The sequence below is a fragment of the Antennarius striatus genome, unplaced genomic scaffold (assembly GCF_040054535.1).
Source record: "Antennarius striatus isolate MH-2024 unplaced genomic scaffold, ASM4005453v1 scaffold_30, whole genome shotgun sequence".
Taxonomy (NCBI): domain Eukaryota; kingdom Metazoa; phylum Chordata; class Actinopteri; order Lophiiformes; family Antennariidae; genus Antennarius; species Antennarius striatus.
The window spans coordinates 30,001-42,152 of record NW_027172342.1 but is presented as its reverse complement, the minus strand read 5'-3'; the positions used below and the strand labels follow the sequence as shown (position 1 = coordinate 42,152).

General features: G+C 41.7%; 1 protein-coding gene across 1 annotated transcript; it reads left to right on the top strand.

The window, feature by feature from the left end:
- Positions 1 to 2,451: 2,451 nt before the first annotated feature.
- Positions 2,452 to 4,990, top strand: LOC137591851 (piggyBac transposable element-derived protein 3-like). The gene is made up of 3 exons (XM_068309842.1): positions 2,452 to 3,056; positions 3,425 to 3,948; positions 4,311 to 4,990. The coding sequence occupies exons 1-3, from the start codon at positions 2,681 to 2,683 to the stop codon at positions 4,365 to 4,367; spliced, it is 957 nt and encodes a 318-aa protein (XP_068165943.1). The 5' UTR covers positions 2,452 to 2,680; the 3' UTR covers positions 4,368 to 4,990.
- The last annotated feature ends 7,162 nt before the right edge of the window (positions 4,991 to 12,152 follow it).

Here is a 12,152-nt window from a genome sequence, read left to right as displayed (position 1 = left end):
CCTTCAACCGGGGGGAGTTTTCCTCCCCTCAGAGGCTGAGCTGCAAAATATTCTACACACATATACAGTAGACACCCTTCTCAGCTATTACTTCAAGACAGTCCACTTTGTATTCCAGTCTAATCATCCAGCTGTAGTATCCAGTGGCAGACCAATCTTGCAAACAGGGACATTTTTTGATGAGTGCCCTTGCTACATCATCTATTTGATGGGTTTGTGGATATGCTGTACACTGGAAAATTTCTTCAGCCAGTTTGTCTAGGATGTCAGACTTCTGCCCTGGTGTAATCTTCAGACTTGTGCTAGTTTGTCTGAATATCTCATTTCCCCGCTGAAGCTGAACCTCCACATCATATGGAAAGCGAGGAATGGTTAAGTCACGGGGCCATGCACGCGTTCTCAGCTCACTGTCTGAATGGGACAGAAGGATGGTGGTGTCTGAGTCAGATGAAGACACTGAGGACATGCTCTGAGGTGTGTGAATGCTTGACAGGCTTCCAGATGAGCCAGCAGTGTCTGGAGAGTTTGGCCTTGAAATTTGATTCATATCCAAACAATTTTGCATGTATACAAGCTTAATTGTTCCTCTGTCTTGAATGTCTTGCACTGATGTAATGTTCATGAACGCATTATTGAAGTCAGGATCCATGAATTGAATGCGAAAGTTTCTTTCAATTCCAAATGTATCAGCACTTGTTTTGTTCAAGTCCATTAAAGTCGTTAGCTTTTCTGAGAGGAGATCAAGTCTTCTATAATCATCCTCTTCTACGATGACTCTCAGCTTCATGGGCTCTGCCATTCTTCAATCTAAAGATGAAAGACAAAAATAAACATAATAAAAAATAAATAAACAGAAGAATACCTGTGTGTGATCTGACCTTGTATATGTATGAATCTTTTAACTGTCACCATTCGACGGCCTCCAATCCTGTAATCTGCCAAGGGGTACTGGTCAACAAGTGCATCAAGTGCAAACATTGAAATGAGAAAGACGTGCAGAGAGAGCACGCGGCCTTTTAACACCATAACATGGTTTCATATTGCTTTGTGCTGAACTAACATGTGCTTCATGTGTCTCTTTGCTTCTGAGAGTAAACACGTCTGAACTCACCTCTTTCTGCTGAATTTCCGACATCTGGGCCAAACAAAAACGGCAAATGTATTCACCTACAAAATTCTCTGCGCTCCCAAATTATCTGCTATAACACATTGTACTGTGCCTTTAACAAAATCACCAAGCTGTGCAATAAAAATACCATGACTTTCTACAGTTACAAGATCCCTCAAAAAGGGCTCTAGGACGTTTTCATAACTGTAACTCCTGACATCTTCAGACCTGCACAGTTAAGCCAAATGAATGGAAGACAATGAGGAATGGGAACCAGGTGGTAAGTTGTTGAGAGTCCAATAAACAGCACAGATCTCACGTTTTTTGCGAGATGTGCCGAGCAGATTACAAATCTCAAAATCATCCACATACAAATTACGTAACACTCTCATTTGGCCTCCTGATAAAAAGCTGTTTTCTTTAAAAAACAAACCATACCGGTAAGACCTGCATATCACTTCTTTTCTTTAATCCTCTGATGTGATACCACTGTCAAATAATTTAAGGATGTGACAGTCTGTGAAAAGCTGGCGCAGAACTTATAGTGAAGTTCTTTGAGCAAGTTATTTAATGACACTTTGATCAACTTGCAGGCTGTAACTACTGAGCGTGTCTTGTATCACATCCGTTGTACTACACACACAGATGCTGTACTCAACAAATAGTGAAGTTCTTTGAGCAATTCATCAATTGCAGCACTTGGCACATGAAAAATATTTTCTAGTTTTAATAATAATGCTGCAACTTTTTGTTCAATTATATCTGCCTGATCCTTTGTTGTATTCAAATCAACATTAGGCTGGCTGTTGTCACAGCATTCCACATTGTCTGAACCACCAGGCTCTACAGTTTCAGTCACAGGAAGTCCATGGACTACACCATCCTTAAAATCTACAAATGAATGCAAGCTGTTTTTTCCGACTTTTGTGAGACTTGAATGTACTAATACGCTGGTTTTGTATCCACAGCCTTTAAACATACAGCCGACTGTCTCTTTGTTTTTTAGATGATGGTTTACATGTACAAATTAATCATGCTCAGTTCCAAGTTCACTGAAGCCACAGAGTTGGCAGGAAAATGTAAATTTGTCAGAGTGCTTTAAGACATTGCTATGACTCCTTGACAGGTGTGTCAAAAGTGAATTCCAAGTCTTAAAGATGCATGGACAAGCCGGGTGTATACACTTAATATGATGGCCACGACCCAAAATGAATATGCCTTTCTCTGTAATGTTTAAGATATTTTGAGCATCTAGACACTTCAGCACCACAATCTTTACATTGCCACAAACTAGACAAACACAGAAAAGTGGAGAAGAAAAAAGACATTAACTCACAGAGTGCCAAAGACGTCATATTTCGTCTTATAGAATCCAAACGTTGAGTGCCAAAGACGTCATATTTCGTCTTAGGCGTTTTTTATAGGGAACGTTAGATCAAAGCGTTTCGCACATTCTGTGTGATTTTCAGCCTTGTATTCCATTTATTCCGGTCGGGGGCAGTGTTTCACACCCTAGATCACCAGATAAAACGACGAAGAAGCGTCGGGGTTGGGGCAGTAGTGGAGAGCAAAATGGCGAAGCGCAAGGCGAAAGCATGTGGAGGAGGCAGGTTCAAGCAGCTCACACTGGCACAGAGCTTGTCTGGCAGTGTAGCTGCTGTGAAAATGAGCGACAGCGGTAAGGATCGGGGGGCAGGAGATGCACCCAAGGAGATTGAAGACCGGATCGGAGGCGAGGAAAGCGTGGCGGGTTGTAGCGGGGCCCCCCCGCAGTTCGGCGGCGTCCCACATGGGAGCGCCGCTGCGGAGAGTTCTCCGCTGCGTCTGTCCGGCGACGGTTCTGACTCTGAACCGGACCCGGACTCGTCATCCGAGTGGATTCCGTCAGAAAGCAGCAGGGAGTCCTCCCCAGACCTGGGGGAGCCCACGGAGGATCTGAGGAGCAAAGGTAACTATTTTGCTACTTTGTTACATGATGTAAAAATCACGTGTCGGCCCTCCATCCCGCATAAGTTGTTCCCCATCCATGAATGTATTACTCTTTTGTGTAGAATGGTACTTATTTCAGGCAAGTGTTTGTATATATGTATAATATGTGTGTGTGTGTGTGTGTGTTTTGTAGAATGGTACTTATTTCAGGCATGTGTGTGTATATATGTATAATATGTGTGTGTGTGTGTATGTTTTGTAGAATGGTACTTATTTCAGGCATGTGTGTATATAATATATATATATGTTGTGTAAAATGATATCCTACTTATTTCAAGCATGCATATATATATATAGTGTAAAATTGTATATTTCTATATTTTACAGTCCCTAACACGAGTAGAGGACGTGCACCTGCTAGAGGGAGAGGTGCGAGGAGACGCCAATCACTGGAGGTGGATGCAGGTGTTTGGGGTCATGATGGCTGGAAACCCACTAAGTTCCCATTCGTGGCAACCCCTGGTCCCCAGAATGCGGCTGCAGACCTGGATTCAGACCAGCCGGTTGACTTCATGCAGCTGTTTCTGACTGACGAGCTGCTGGGTCACATTGTGTCTCAGACCAACCTGTATGCACGGCAGTTTATACTGTCACATCCTGAAGCTCTGCCACACTCCAGAGAGAGGGTGTGGAAACCGGTGAACGTTCCAGAGCTCAAAAAGTACTTGGGTCTTACGTTCCTCACCGGCTACATAAAGAAGCCCAGCGTCAGCATGTACTGGAGTGAGGATCCAATGGAAGCCATTCCATACTTCAACAACACCATGCCACGCAACAGGTTCCAGCTAATTGGGAAGTTTCTCCACTTCAATGACAATGCCTCACAGGATGCTGGAGATAAACTTTATAAAGTGCGTCCTGTCCTTGATTCAATTATTTCCAAATTCAAAGAGCTGTATCAGCCCCATGAAAACATTTGCATAGATGAGGGGATGTTGCAGTGGCGTGGACGCCTGAACTTCAGGGTTTACAACCCTCAGAAGCCAGTCAAATATGGCATAAAATCTTATATTTTGTGTGACTCGCGGACTGGCTATTGTTACAATATGTTGCCTTATGTTGGCCAGCCGAGCACACTCCCAGACATTGTGTTCTCCCTCCTTGACCGCCTGACCGAGCAGGGGTACACAATATTCATGGACAATTTTTATAATTCTGTAAAACTGTGTGAGCAGTTGTGTAAAAAAAAGACTAATGTTTGTGGAACCCTCAGGAAAAACCGTGGCGAACCACAGATCATCAGGGAGCCGTCAAAGACAGACTTGGGTGAGGAGGGGAAGGTGGTGCGACACAACGGCCGGGTACTGGTCTTGGCCTGGCAGGACAAGCGCCTGGTGAGGATGATAACAACCTGCCACAACGACAGGATGCAGAGGGTGGAGGTGTGGCAGAAGGGTCAGCGGGAAAAAGTGGCACAGCTCAAACCGGAGTGTGTGGTTCAGTACAATTCCTGCATGAATGGGGTGGACAAACTAGACCAGAACATTGCGTACTACCCCTTCATCAGGAAAACTCAAAACTGGACAAAAAAGTTTGTCGCCTATTTGTTCCAGATTTGTGTGTACAATGCCTATGTGTTGTTCAGGTCCAGGAACCCAGGGATCAAGAAATCGCACCTTGATTTCATGAAGGATATTGCCAGGTCCTGGACTGAAAAGGGGTACGTGTCACATGAGGAAGGCGAGGAGATGGAGGTCGAAGACGTGCTGCAAACCAGGTCAGTCAGAAACAGAGACCCAGAAGGCAGACTCGATGGCCTGATGTCCAGGCACAAGCTGGAACGTTTGAGGGCCACCACAAAGAAAGCACATCCCTCAAGGAAATGTCGGGTGTGTGCTAGAAGGGGTGGGAGGAGTGAGACCAGGATGTGGTGCAAGGCCTGTCGTATTCCCCTGCATGCAGGAGAATGCTTCACTGTTTATCACACTCAAAAGAAATATAATTGATTACACCCACACACCCACACACACTCACCTGTAAATGGTTCTGACAGTTGACAGTGAGATGAATGTACTTTGTTATGTTTTGTCTAATTTTCAAAATTGTTATAAAATCATTTGTTCATCAAAAATGTTTTTTATAATGTTGTTTGCATTGTTTCAATAAGTAAAAGTATTTTCAGAAGTTTGATGTTGGAGTTTTGCTTGAATTTGCTTCTCTGCAGTAAGACGTCATTATCTCCGTTTTCTGGTCAAAATCAGCTGTTTTTGCTGAAACCACCCTGTGTTCTACGGGCAATAACTAAACACACATAGATGCTAGAAACAAAATTTTTTTTTCTGATGAAAGAAGACAGTCTAAAGTTTCGGGTGATATGTGGAATATTTATGTAGCCTAAAAAATGAATATTTGGTGGGCCTTCAAAATTCAGTGAAAATGCTCAAAATCTCTGGCACTGGGGAGCTGTCCGCGCTGAAAGTGTCTGGCAGTCAATGAGTTAAGAAAACATTTCTTTAAGTATTTAAGTCACAGCGTCACCAAAACCTTAATTCAGAAAAAAAAAGCTTTGTAAGTTTGTAACTTGTATCTTGAAAATACTTAATGTGAGGGAATGTAATAATAACATATTTCAAACATGCTAATGCGGTATTACTGTCCCATTGGAAAAGCAATGACATAGAATCATACAGTACAGTCCCTTAAAACCACTACATGTGTATGGGAAATCATGAAGACCCTTATTGGCAACCTGCTGAACAATTTTAAAATAGCACAGCAGTCCCAGTTTCAACTATCCTCTGCTAATGACCATGGTGAGACCTTGAGAGACATGCTACACACTTACCCACACCTAAATTTAATTTTATTCCTTTGTCACAATTGGCAGTTTTATTGATGAAATTAATGTCAAATTTAAACAGATCATTACCTAAAGAATCTAAAGGTCCAAAGCGTGATTCAAAATGACATGTATAAACCTGCCAAATGTAAACACAATATAAAAAACATGTCATCAACATTGTGTCTATAAAGACATTTTAAGCTTATTATTGAGTAAGATATCATAACTAAAAAAAGTCTACATCTCAACTATGCCTTAACACAACTGAAATACACCTCAGATAACAGATTGAAGTTAAAGAAAAGAGATGCTGTTATTTATTCACTACTAGATTACAGATTAATTTCTATGTGCTATACTTCTTATGGATATTATAGATCACGAATTCATTCAAAAAGTGAACCCTGAACCAGGTGATCATCAGTCTAACCCTGAACCATGTGATCATCAATCTAAACGTGAACCATGTGATCATCAATCCAACCCTGAACCATGTGATCATCAATCTAACCCTGAACCAGGTGAAAATCAGTCTAACCCTGAACCAGGTGATCATCAGTCTAACCCTGAACCATGTGATCATCAATCCAACCCTGAACCATGTGATCATCAATCTAACCCTGAACCATGTGAAAATCAATCTAACCCCAAAATATGTGATCATCAGTCTAACCTTGAACCACGTGATCATCAATCCAACCCTGAACCATGTGATCATCAATTTAACCGTGAACCATGTGATCATCAATCTAACCCTTAACCGGGTGATCATCAATCTAACCCTTAACCAGGTGATCATCAGTCTAACCGTGAACCATGTGATCATCAATCTAACCTTGAACGAGGTGAACATCAATCTAACCCCGAACCAGGTGGTCATCAGTATAACCCTGAAACAGGTGATCATCAATCCAACCCTGAACCATGTGATCATCAATCTAACCCTGAACCAGGTGAACATCAGTCTAACCCTTAACCAGGTGATCATCAGTCTTACCCTGAACCATGTGATCATCAATCCAACACTGAACCATGTGATCATCAATTTAACCGTGAACCAGGTGATCATCAATCTAACCCTTAACCAGGTGATCATCAGTCTAACCCTGAACCATGTGATCATCAATCCAACCCGGAACCATGTGATCATCAATCTAACCGTGAACCAGGTGATCATCAATCTAACCCTGAACCAGGTGATCATCAATCCAACCTTGAACCAGGTGAACATCAATCTAACCACAAAACATGTGATCATCATTCTAACCCTGAACCAGGTGGTCATCAATCTAACCCTGAACCAGGTGATCATCAATCTAACCATGAACCAGGTGATCATAAGTATAACCCTGAACCATGTGATCATCAATCGAACCCTGAACCATGTGATCATCAATCTAACCCTGAACCAGGTCATCATGAATCTAACCCTGAACCATGTGATCATCAATCCAACCCTGAACCATGTGATCATCAATCTAACCCTGAACCAGGTGAACATCAGTCTAACCCTTAACCAGGTTATCATCAGTCTTACCCTGAACCATGTGATCATCAATCCAACACTGAACCAGGTGATCATCAATTTAACCGTGAACCAGGTAATCATCAATCTAACCCTTAACCAGGTGATCATCAGTCTAACCCTGAACCATGTGATCATCAATCCAACCCGGAACCATGTGATCATCAATCTAACCATGAACCAGTTGATCATCAATATAACCCTGAACCAGGTGATCATCAATCTAACCCCAAAACATGTGATCGTCAGTCTAAACCTGAACCAGGTGGTCATCAATCTAATCCTGAACCAGGTGATCATCAATCTAACCCTGAACCAGGTGAACATCAGTCTAACCCTGAACCAGGTGGTCATCAATCTAACCCTGAACCATGTGATCATCAATCCAACCCTGAAACATGTGATCATCAATCTAACCATGAACCAGGTGATCATCAATCTAACCCTGAACCATGTGATCATCAATCCAACCCTGAACTATGTGATCATCAATCTAACCATGAACCAGGTGATCATCAATCTAACCCTGAACCATGTGATCATCAATCTAACCCTGAACCAGGGTTAGGGTTAGGATTAGGGGTTAGGGTTAGGTGTTAGGGTTAGGGTTAGGGGGTTAGGGTTAGGGGTTAGGGTTAGGGTTAGGGTTTAGGGTTAGGGTTAGGTTGATTGTGAATGGGGCTCAGTGGGTTCCTGTTTCCCCGAAGGTAGACAGTACCCCTGGCATACTCTGGCCCGTGCTTGTCGTCACCTGTATCCCTCCCGGCTCGTAGTTCCCTTAGCTTTACGGTATTATTATTATTGTAATTATTATAATAATTATTATTATAATTTTCTTGACATCTTATTGAGTTTATATTGGGGAAAACTAATGTTTTGTTGTCTAATAAAGGTAAATGGTGAATAATTATCTGAGTCAGTAAAGGGCAAAATTATTAAAGTTGAACTTGGAATGGTGAATTGATTTCTTGCTCTATTATAGTTAAATTGTAGAGCGGGTGAATAAACAGTGTATTGATTTCTAACTTCTATTCAGGAAGAAATTATCTAATGTTAATGGTTAGTAGATTAAAGTAGCTTCTTGTTATAGATGACATTCAGTGTTTAATCCATTTATTCTATTTTACAGGTGAAAATTATTAAAATTGTAGGTGAAGAGATACATGAATTGCTTACTGTATTAAGATGAGAGTGCCAGGTGTTTTAAGTAAGTTAGTAATATTTCTCCGTCTTTATTATAGATGAAATGACCAATGTTAGAGGAATTAGTGAGTCAATTTCTTTCTGAGTTACAGATGAAATTGTCAAGTGTTTAAATAGAATCGTGGATTAATATTTTGATATGGTAAATGTAATGGCCAAGTCAATAAGTTAGATAGTAGATTGAAAGTGAAATGTGTAAGGGATAAAGTAAAACGTATTTGGATAGGATAGAAAATAATAACTTCTATAGCACTGTTGTCTGAGGAAGTGGGTGGGCAGTTTTTGGTAGGTGGGGTAAGTGTAGATTAAGAGTGGGACAATAGTTGAGGTGTAAAAATTGACAGGTACGATGTGGGCACGTCTCCACATGTCCCTTTGGGATGATTTTATGTCTGGGTTAGAGGTGGATAAAATAGGATGGTGAATATATAAATTGTTGAAGGTAACATTCCAAGTTTTGAGCTAGTATGGTGATTTAATTTGTTAGTCTATTAGAGATAAATGAAACAAGGGTAAGAGGAGGGTAAACTAATGTCTTGTTGTCTAATAAAGGTAAATGGTGAATAATTGTCTGAGTCAGTAAAGGGTAAAATTGTTAAAGTTAAACTTGGAATGGTGAATGGATTTCTTGCTCTATTATAGTTAAATTGTAGAGCGTGTGAATAAACAGTGTATTGATTTCTAACTTCTATTCAGGAAGAAATTATCTAATGTTAAATGATTAGTAGAATAATGTAGCTTCTTGTTATAGATGACATTCAGTGTTTAATCAATTTATTCTATTTTACAGGTGAAAATTATTTAACGGTAAGTTACGCGATAAATGAATTGCTTACTGTATTAAGATGAGAGTGCCAGGTGTTTATGTAAGTTAGTGGTATTTCTCTGTCTTGATTATAGATGAAATAACCAATGTTAGAGGAATTAATGAAACAATTTCTTTGTGTGTTACAGATGAAATTGTCAAGTGTTTGAGTAGAATCGTGGATTAATTTTTGATATGGTAAATGTAATGGCCAAGTCAATAAGTCAGATAGTAAATTGAAAGTGAAGTGCGTAAGGGATAAAGTAAAAAGTATTTAGATAGGATCAAGAATTAATTACTTCTATAACATAGTTGAAATATTGAGTCTTTGATCAAATTTGTGGAATAGTATCTTTGTCTTGGGTAGATGAAATTCACTACTATCAGATAAATGGTGAGTTTCTTTCTATATTACAGGTAAGATAACCAAGTGTATGAATAAATCGTGAATAGATGTTTTCCTATATTAAGGTGAAATAAACAATTCTTTGATAAAATGGTGAATGGATATCATTTTATTGTAGGGGAAATTGACAAGTGCTTGTATGAAATCATCGATAAATTTCTATCTTTATTAAGGATGAATTACTAGTAATAGGGTTATGGTTAGAATAAGGTTTAGGATTAGAGTTAAGGTTAGGGTTAAGGGAGAAAGAGATATAGAGAGAGTGTGAGAAGGGGGGGGAAGAAGGGAAGAGAGAGAGAGAGAAAAAGAGGGAGAGAGAGAGAAAAAAAAGGGGGGTTAGGGTATGGTAGGACGCTAAGGTTAGGGTTAGACGCTATGGTAGGGTTAGGGTAGACGTAAGGGTTTGGGTTAGACGTAGGGTTAGGGTTAAGGTTAGACATTATGGTTGGGGTTAGGGTTTTATGCTGGGTTAGGGTTAAGGTTAGACGCTATGGTTAGGGTTAGACGTTAGGGTTAGACGCTTGGTTAGGGTTAGACGCAATGTTCAGGGTTAGACGTTAGGGTAGGGTTAAGGTTAGACGATATGGTTAGGGTTAGGGTTAGACGTTAGGGTTAGATGTTAGAGTTAGGGTTAGGGTTGGACTCTATGGTTAGGGTTAGGGTTAGACGTTAGGGTTAGACGCTGGGTTAGGGTTAGGGTTAGACGTTGGGGTTAGATGTTACGGTTAGGGTTGGACGCTATGGTTAGGGTTAGGGTTAGACGTTAGGGTTAGACGCTGGGTTAGGGTTAGACGTTAGGGTTAGGGTTGGACGCTATGGTTAGGGTTAGACGTTAGGGTTAGGGTTGAGGTTAGACGATATGGTTAGGGTTAGATGTTAGGGTTAGGGTTCGACGCTGGGTTAGGGTTAAGGTTAGACGATATGGTTAGGGTTAGACGTTAGGGTTAGATGTTAGGGTTAGGGTTAGTCGTTAGGGTTAGATGTTAGAGTTAGGGTTAGGGTTGGACGCTATAGGGTTAGGGTTAGACGTTAGGGTTATACGCTGGGTTAGGGTTAGGGTTAGACGTTAGGGTTAGGGTTGGAGGCTATGGTTAGGGTTAGATGTTAGGTTTGGGGTTGAGGTTAGACGATATGGTTAGGGTTAGGGTTAGACGTTAGGGTTAGGGTTAGACGCTGGGTTAGGGTTAGGGTTAAATGCTAGGGTTAGGGTTAAAGTTAGACGCTAGGGTTAGGGTGAGGCGCTAGGGTTTAGATGTTAGGGTTAGGGTTAGACGCTGGGTTAGGGTTAGGGTTAGACGTTGGGGTTAGATGTTAGGGTTAGGGTTGGACGCTATGGTTAGGGTTAGGGATAGACGTTAGGGTTAGACGCTGGGTAAGGGTTAGGGTTAGACGTTAGGGTTAGGGTTGGACGCTATGGTTAGGGTTAGACGTTAGGGTTAGGGTTGAGGTTAGACGATATGGTTAGGGTTAGGGTTAGATGTTAGGGTTAGGGTTCAACGCTGGGTTAGGGTTAAGGTTAGACGATATGGTTAGGGTTAGACGTTAGGGTTAGATGTTAGGGTTAGGGTTAGTCGTTAGGGTTAGATGTTAGAGTTAGGGTTAGGGTTGGACGCTATAGGGTTAGGGTTAGACGTTAGGGTTATACGCTGGGTTAGGGTTAGGGTTAGACGTTAGGGTTAGGGTTGGAGGCTATGGTTAGGGTTAGACGTTAGGGTTAGAGTTAGACGCTGGGTTAGGGTTAGAGTTAGATGCTAGGGTTAGGGTTAAAGTTAGACGCTAGGGTTAGGGTGAGGCGCTAGGGTTTAGATGTTAGGGTTAGGGTTAGACGCTGGGGTAGGGTTAGGCTTAAGGTTAGGGTTAGGCGCTAGGGTTAGGGTTAGGTTTAGACGCTAGGGTTAGGGTTAGACGCTAGGGTTAGGGTTAGGGTTAAGGTTAGACTCTAGGGTTAGGGTTAGACGCTAGGGTTAGGGTTAGGCTTAAGGTTAGGGTTAGGCGCTAGGGTTAGGGTTAGGTTTAGACGCTAGGGTTAGGGTTAGACGCTAGGCTTAGGGTTAGGCTTACGGTTAGGGTTAGGCGCTAGGGTTAGGGTTAGACGCTAGGGTTAGGGTTAGGCTTAAGGTTAGGGTTAGGCGCTAGGGTTAGGGTTAGGTTTAGACGCTAGGGTTAGGGTTACACGCTAGGGTTAGGGTTAGGCTTAAGGTTAGGGTTGGGCGCTAGGGTTAGGGTTAGGTTTAGACGCTGGGGTTAGGGTTAGACTCTAGGGTTAGGGTTAGGGTTAAGGTTAGACGCTAGGGTTAGGGTTAGACGCTAGGGTTAGGGTTAGGCTTAAGGTTA

Bases quoted from the DNA above. Each gene is read 5' to 3' on its own strand.
- LOC137591851 (XM_068309842.1), top strand. From the start codon at position 2,681: ATGGCGAAGCGCAAGGCGAAAGCATGTGGAGGAGGCAGGTTCAAGCAG. The intron at 3,057-3,424 runs GTAACTATTTTG...TATATTTTACAG, and splicing joins GGAGGATCTGAGGAGCAAAG to TCCCTAACACGAGTAGAGGA. The intron at 3,949-4,310 runs GTGCGTCCTGTC...TGGAACCCTCAG, and splicing joins CTGGAGATAAACTTTATAAA to GAAAAACCGTGGCGAACCAC.